The 7,194-nt window shown below is 53.2% G+C and overlaps 1 protein-coding gene across 2 annotated transcripts in view; it reads left to right on the forward strand.

Annotated features, from left to right (window-relative positions):
• The window catches only part of Abca7 (ATP binding cassette subfamily A member 7), a 28,042-nt gene extending 20,934 nt beyond the window's left edge, over nt 1-7,108 (forward strand). For both annotated transcript variants that reach the window (XM_070008391.1, XM_070008393.1), the window contains 7 exons: nt 3,356-3,462; nt 3,696-3,837; nt 5,066-5,200; nt 5,280-5,383; nt 5,709-5,801; nt 6,460-6,700; nt 6,807-7,108. In XM_070008391.1, coding sequence (XP_069864492.1) covers nt 3,356-3,462; nt 3,696-3,837; nt 5,066-5,200; nt 5,280-5,383; nt 5,709-5,801; nt 6,460-6,700; nt 6,807-6,962 — 978 coding nt within the window. In that variant the 3' untranslated portion in view covers nt 6,963-7,108. The remainder of the gene's footprint in view (nt 1-3,355; nt 3,463-3,695; nt 3,838-5,065; nt 5,201-5,279; nt 5,384-5,708; nt 5,802-6,459; nt 6,701-6,806) is intronic.
• Nucleotides 7,109-7,194: the final 86 nt, after the last annotated feature.

Below are 7,194 nucleotides of genomic sequence, written 5' to 3' on the forward strand. Positions count from 1 at the left end.
CACCTTCTCAGCCCCTCCCTGAGCTTCTTTTGCTCAAGGCTATAATTCTACCACTTGAACCACCGTGCCACTTCCAGCTTTTTCTGTTTATGTGGTACTAAGGAGTTGAACCTAGAGCTTCATGCATGCAAGGCAGGTACTCTACCATTAAGCCACATTCCCAGCCAGTTACCTGTTTATTTCTGTTTTTGGCTTTTTTTGTTTTGCTGGTCCTGGGGCTTGAATTCAGTGCCTGGTCACTGTCCCTAAGCCTCTTTGTGTTCAAGGCTAGTGCTCTACCACTTGAACCATAGCACCACTTCCAGCTTTTTCTGAGTATTTTATTGGAGATAAGAATCTCATGGGGCTGGGAAAGTGGCTCAGTGGTAGAGTGCTTGCCTTGCATGTATGAGGCCCTGGGTTTGATTCCTCTGCACCACATAAGCAGAAAAGGCCAGAAGTGGTGCTGTAGCTCAAGTGGTAGAGTGCTAGCCTTGAGCTGAAGAGCTGAGGGACAGTGCCCAGGCCCAGAGTTCAGGCCCCACGACTGACAAAAAAAAAAAAAAAAGAATCTCATGGACTTTTTGCACAGGCTGCCTTTGAATTGTAATCCTCAGATCTCAGCTTCCTAAATAGCTAGGATTACAGGCAAGAGCTACCAGTGCCTGGCTCACTCTCCACTTTTGTTGTTGAACACTTTCTGGGACTCTTTTTTTTTTTTTTTTGTCGGTCGTGGGGCTTGAACTCTGGGCCTGGGCGCTGTCCCCGCGCTCTTCAGTTCAAGGTGAGCATTCTACTGCTTAAGCCACAGCACTACTTCTGGTTTTCTGATGGTTTATTGGTGATAAGAGTCTCACGGACTTTCCTGCCCAGGCTGGCTTTGAATTATGATCCTCAGATCTCAGCTTCCTGAGCAGCTAGGATATAGGCGTGAGCCACCGGCCCCCGGCTAGTGTCTCTTTTTTTAAAGAAAAAAATATGTTTATTATTGTTATTATGAGTACCTCTTTTTGAAGTGCTAGGAGTAGAATCCAAGGCCTTGCTCTATCACTGGTCTATATCCCCTACCCCTGAGCTCTTATTTTGAGCTAACAAGTCTTTATTAAGCACTTACTGCATGCTTACATTTGTTGAGCACTCACTATGCTCGCCACTTTTGTCAGTCAGCTTTTAGCATATTGTATGTGTGTGTGTGTGTGTGTGTGTGTGGTGTGTATATGTATGTATGTACATGCACGCACATGCCTCTACTAGGACTTGAATTGAAAGCCTCTTGCTCTTGCTCAGCTTTTTTGCTCATGGATGGTGCTCTACCATTTGAGCCCACAACTCCATTTCTCTCTCTATGCTGGCTAATTGGAGATCGGATTCTGAAGAACTTTTGCTCAAGCTGGATTTGAACTGGATCCTCACATCTCAGAATCCTGAGTAGCTAGAGTTACAGGTGTGAGCCACTGCCTCCAGGCCTGCAATCTCTTTACCAAGCTACTACAATGTCTTGGGCCACTGTTCCACCTCTGGCTGATTTCCCAGCCTGAATAGTCATCAGGGGCCATTTTTCATTAACTACTCCTGTGTTCTCAAGAACATTTAGAAATTTTATGCTGATGGAGTATTGGTTGAGTTCCTTGCTTGGTCCTTTTTTGTTGTTGTTATTGTTGTTTGTTCCAAGACTAGGACTCAAACTCTGTTTTTGTATGTGTGGTTTTTGTTTATTTTTTGTTTTGTTGGTCGTGGGGCTTGAACTCTGGGCCTGGGCGCTGTCTCTCAGCTCTTTTTTTTTTTTTTTTTTTTGGGTCCGGTCGTGGGGCCTGAACTCGTGGCCTGGGCGCTGTCCCTCAGCTCTTCAGCTCAAGGCTAGCGCTCTACCACTTGAGCCACAGCACCACTTCCGGCTTTTTTCTTTTTGCTTATGTGGTGCTGAGGAATCGAACCCAGGGCCTCAGGCATGCAAGGCAAGCACTCTACCACTGAGCCACCTTCCCAACCCCTCTCTCAGCTCTTATACTTGCTCTAGCACTTGAGCCACAGTGCCACTTCCAGTTTTCTGGTGATTAATTGGAGATAAGAGTCTCATGGACATCCCTGCCCCAGCTGGCTTTGAACCACAATCCTCAGATCTCAGCCTCCTGAGTAGCTAGGATTACAGGTGAGCCACTGGCACCCAGCAGGACTCAAACTCTGTACCTGATGCTTTGCTTATTGGCTGGCACTCTACCAACTGAACCATGCCTCTAATCCGTTTATTTGGCCTTTTTAGGAGTTGTATTATGTGCCAGAATCTATTAAATATATCCTGTAGGTAAAAAATTATTCCTTGGGCTGGGAAGGTGGCTCAGTGGTAGAGTGCTTGCCTTGCATGCCTGAGGCACTGGGTTCGATTCCTCAGCACCACATAAGCAGAAAAAACAAAAAGCCAGAAGTGGCGCTGTGGCTCAAGTAGTAGAGCGCTAGCCTTGAGCTGAAGAGCTGAGGGACAGCGCCCAGGCCCAGAGTTCAGGCCCACGACCGGACCCCCCACCCCCCCAAAAAAAAAATTCCCTGTTAGGTAACAGCTTAAAACTTTTCCACATACTCCAGGTATTTTTTTCGTGTGTGTGTGTGTGTGTGTGTGTGTGTGTGTGTGTGTGTGTGTGTGTGTGTGAGATGGGACTTAAGTTCAGGGCCTGGATCTGTCTGTCCCTGAGTTGTTGTTGTTGTTGTTTTACTCCAGACTAGCACTCTTAACACTTGAACCACACATCTACTCTGGCTTTTTGATGTTTAACTGGAGATGAGTCTCACAGACTTTACTGTACAGGCTGGCTTTGAGCCATGATCCTCAGGTCTCAGCCTGGTGAGTGGCTGGGATGGCAGGTGTGAGCCACCAGCGCCCAGCTTTACCCCAGTATTTATTTCATTTTCTTTCTTTCTTTCTTTCTTTCTTTCTTTCTTTCTTTCTTTCCTTCCTTCCTTCCTTCTTTCTTTCTTTCTTTCTTTCTTTCTTTCTTTCTTTCTTTCTTTCTTTCTTTCTTTCTTTCTTTCTCTCTTTCTCTCTTTCTTTTTGTTGGTCGTGGAGCCTGAACTCTGGGCCTGGGCACTGTCCCTCAGCTCTTCAGCTCAAGGCTAGCGCTCTACCACTTGAGCCTCAGCCCCACTTCCATCTTTTTCTGCCTATGTGGTGCTGAGGAATTGAACCCAGAGCCTCATGCCTGCAAGGCAAGCACTCTACCCCTGAGCCACCTTCCCAGCCCCTACCCCAGTATTTCTGTCCTAAGGCTTCCTGTAGCCCACCAACCCTCCATGCAGAAATCAGAAACAAAGCCACATAGTGATAAGCCCCTGGAGTGAGGACCTGGGGCCTCACTGATTGCAGGTTTCTGTGTGTCCCTCACAGTGTTTCGGGCTTCTAGGAGTGAATGGAGCAGGAAAAACATCCACGTTTCGCATGGTGACTGGGGACACATTGCCCAGCAGAGGCGAAGCAGTGCTGGCAGGCCACAGGTGCGGGAGCTTCACATGGGAACGAGATGTGGGAAATTCTTGTTTTTTCCCCTGTCCTTACCCCTTCCTAGCATGGCCTAGGATCTCCAACCTGTTAACCAGGCTCTGAAACACCCGGTCCATTACCATGGTGGTCCTGGATAGGTGAACCCTGAGGCCCCTGTGTATGCTACCAGTATGGCTTGGGCCTGCTACAAGCCAGGTCTCTGAGCGTCCTGTCCCCCATCTCCCAGTGTGGCCAAGGAACCGGCCGAAGCGCACCGCCGCATGGGTTACTGTCCTCAGTCGGATGCCATCTTCGACTTGCTAACAGGTCGCGAACACCTGGAATTCTTCGCACGCCTGCACGGTGTTCCTGAGGCTCAAGTGGCACAGGTGAGACCTCCACCTTCAACCTTGCCCTCCCAGGCTCCCAGAGGCTCCTAGCTGAGGGAGCCTGGACTAGCCCAGATCCAGGGCTCCCATTAGCCACGCCCAAACTTAAATCCAATCCTAAGCATTCTCACTCTCGGCTCCGCCCCTACCAAACCGTCCAATCAGAAGTATTGTTCCTACTCTATGCCCCACCCTACCAAGCTCCTAAACTCACTTTGGGTCATCAGCCCTTTCCATGCATTCCTGCTGCCCTGTCTGGGTTTAGGGCTTCGCACCTTTTGCTTGATGTCCTCCTTTCTTTCCTGACCATCCTCAGCTGCTTCACTTTACCTTTCACCTTCTCCTTGGCCTGCCCCCCCCCCACCTCCTCCACCCCCGTCCCTGCCCACCCTAGCCCCGCCCCACAATCTCTGGTCCCACTCCAAAAGCTCACTCTGATGTGACCCAAAACTCACTGTGGTCTCATTTCATATCACCCGAAGCCCAGCCATGTGCTCATTCTGGTCCTAGGAAGCTTTTTTGGCCCTGCCTCGTGTGTGTGTTTACATACGCGCGCACACACACACACACACACACACACACACACACACACACACACACACACACACATGCAAGCCAGTACGCGCGCACACACACACACACACACACACACACACACACACACACACACACACACACACACACACACACACACACACACACACACACACACATGCAAGCCAGCCAGCCCTGGGGCTTGAACTCAGAACCTGGGCCCTGTCCCGGAATTTCCATGCTGAAGGTTGGGCTTGTAGCACTTGACTCATAACTCCGCTTCCAGCTTTTTGCTAGTTAACTAGAGATAAAGAGTATTACGGACTTTCTTGCCGGGGCAGTCTTCAAACTGTAGCCTCTTTTTTTTTTTTGGGGGGGGGGTCATCGTGGGGCTTGAACTCTGGGCCTGGGCACTGTCCCTCAGCTCTTCAGCTCAAGGTGAGCGCTCTACCTCTTGAGCCCACAGCGCCACTTCTGGTTTTCTAGCGGTTTATTGGAGATAAGAGTCTCACGGACTTTCCTGCCCAGGCTAGCTTTGAACCGTGATCCTCAGATCTCAGCCTCCTGAGTAGCTAGAATTACAGGTGTGAGCCACTGGCGCCCGGCTGCTCGGTAGCCTCTTGAGTAACTAGGATTACAGGCATGACCCATCTGTGCGTGGCTGCCTCATGCTTATTCTGGGCCTGCTCCACAGATAGCCAGCCTGGGCCTGGCCCGCTTGGGACTCCCACGTTACGCGGACAGACCTGCAGGCACCTACAGTGGAGGCAACAAACGGAAGCTGGCGACAGCTATTGCCCTGGTTGGAGATCCTGCTGTGGTCTTTCTGGTGTGTGGGGTGTGGGGTGGGCAGGGTGGGTTCTGGGGCATCTACATGGCCTGATCTAGGACATGTCCTCTCTTCCCAGGATGAGCCCACCACAGGCATGGACCCCAGTGCACGGCGCTTCCTCTGGAACAGCCTCCTGGCTGTAGTGCGGGAGGGGCACTCCGTGGTGCTCACCTCGCACAGGTACCTCTCCCCCTCCTCAGCCCCCTCCCTCCTCACCAGATACCCAGGGCAGAGGGCCTCTAGCAGGCTCTAGGGAGAGGCTGTTCAGAACACAGGACCATTCCCAAGGGGGCGCTCTTGATCACTTACCGAGTTTGTGGGACCCCATGGCTAAGGAACACCTGCTGACGGTACCCAGTCTCAGATGGTACCCAGTGTAGGCCCAGCAGCAATTGTCCAGAGAAGCGGGATCACCCTGGAGGGGGAAGGCTCTGGCTTGGGTAACGCTATGCCAGGCTTGGCTGATCCACGCCTCACCAAGCTCATGGAGTGGGGCTTTCCACAGCATGGAGGAGTGTGAAGCTCTTTGCACACGCCTGGCCATCATGGTGAATGGGCGATTCCGCTGCCTGGGCAGCGCACAGCATCTCAAGAGCAGGTGGGCAGCAAGGTCTCAAAGCAAGTGTGGAGACATCAGACAGGAGGAGGATTGGGCATGGGGGAGGAGAAGTGGTCTGTAATTGGCTGGGATTATGAATTATCCCAGAGCTGGATAAAGGGGCGGAGCCAACGGGCTTCCTGGGTGCCTGTCCTAGGGGGAGGTGAGACCTGATTGGTAGAAGGGGTAATCAGGCTGCGTGGAGGTGGAGCCACAGAGGAGAGCTTGACTGTGGGCGGGGCCAGAGGGAATGGGCGTGGCCTGCGGGGGAGACCGGGAAAGAAGAGTGGCTGGGCAGGGTTGGATGGCTTTGGACTGGGCAGGGCTGGAAGGGCTGGGCTGCCAAGTGTGGGGATGGGATCGCTTGTTGGGGGCGGGGAGGGGGGCAGAGAGAGAGTGGTAAGGGGGGCTCTGGGCTCTGGGCGGAGTGACAGATGGAGCCGGGAAGAGTAAAGTATCCGCAGGCCGGTAGGGTCTGGTGAGTGGGTGGGGCTCACGGGTGAGCCGGACCGGACGGGGTGAGCTGGCGGGTAGGGCCGGGAGCCTCTTTTGAGGAAGGTAGGGAAAGGCCATGTGGCTGTAGATCGTGGGGAGCTAGGCTAGCAGACCGGGGAGGCTGTGTGGGCGCGTCTGGTAGCCCTGGTCCCGACCCCTCCAGATTCGGGTCTGGCCACACACTGACCCTGAGGGTCCCGGCGGACCAACCCGAGCGGGCAGCGGCCTTCGTGGCGGCGGCGTTCCCAGGGGCCGAGCTTCGAGAGGTGCACGGAGGCCGCCTGCGCTTCCAGCTGCCGCCGGGAGGGCGCTGCGCTCTGGCGCACGTCTTTGGAGAGTTAGCCGCGCATGGCGCAGACCACGGCGTGGAGGACTTTTCCGTGAGCCAAACCACTCTGGAGGAGGTGACCGCAGAGCCAGGATGGGACTGGAAGAGGGACTGGAGTCCCCACCCTCGACTGACAGCCCCTCCTGTCTTTTCCTGTCCCCTCTGTGCCACCCACCTGCCAGGTATTCCTATACTTCTCCAAAGACCAGGGAAAAGATGAAGATGAGGATCACCAGCCAGAAGCTGAAGAGGAGACGGACACCCAACCAGGCCCGCTACGTCCCAAACGCATCAACCGGTTCCTAGAGGATCCCAGCATGGTGGAGACCATGCTGTGAGCCTCCCTGATTGGGGGAGGGGAGAGGAGAGGGGCGCTCTTGGGAGGCCCTGAGAGGCAAAGTCAAAGTAGAAGGCCTGGTGCCTAAGCTCCAAGCTGTAGAGCTCAAGCATCCCCGGAGAAAATAAAGAGAAGTCTGCAGTGGTGGCATGGCAAAACTGTGTGTCTCTGTGGCAGGTGACATTTGCACAACACAGACCCTTTGCATGCTGAGTGTATGTGTCTGTGGGGGT

This window comes from Dipodomys merriami, unplaced genomic scaffold (genome assembly GCF_024711535.1).
Source record: "Dipodomys merriami isolate MVZ:Mamm:240054 unplaced genomic scaffold, mDipMer1.0.p SCAF_70, whole genome shotgun sequence".
In the NCBI taxonomy this organism is placed as follows: Eukaryota; Metazoa; Chordata; class Mammalia; order Rodentia; family Heteromyidae; genus Dipodomys; species Dipodomys merriami.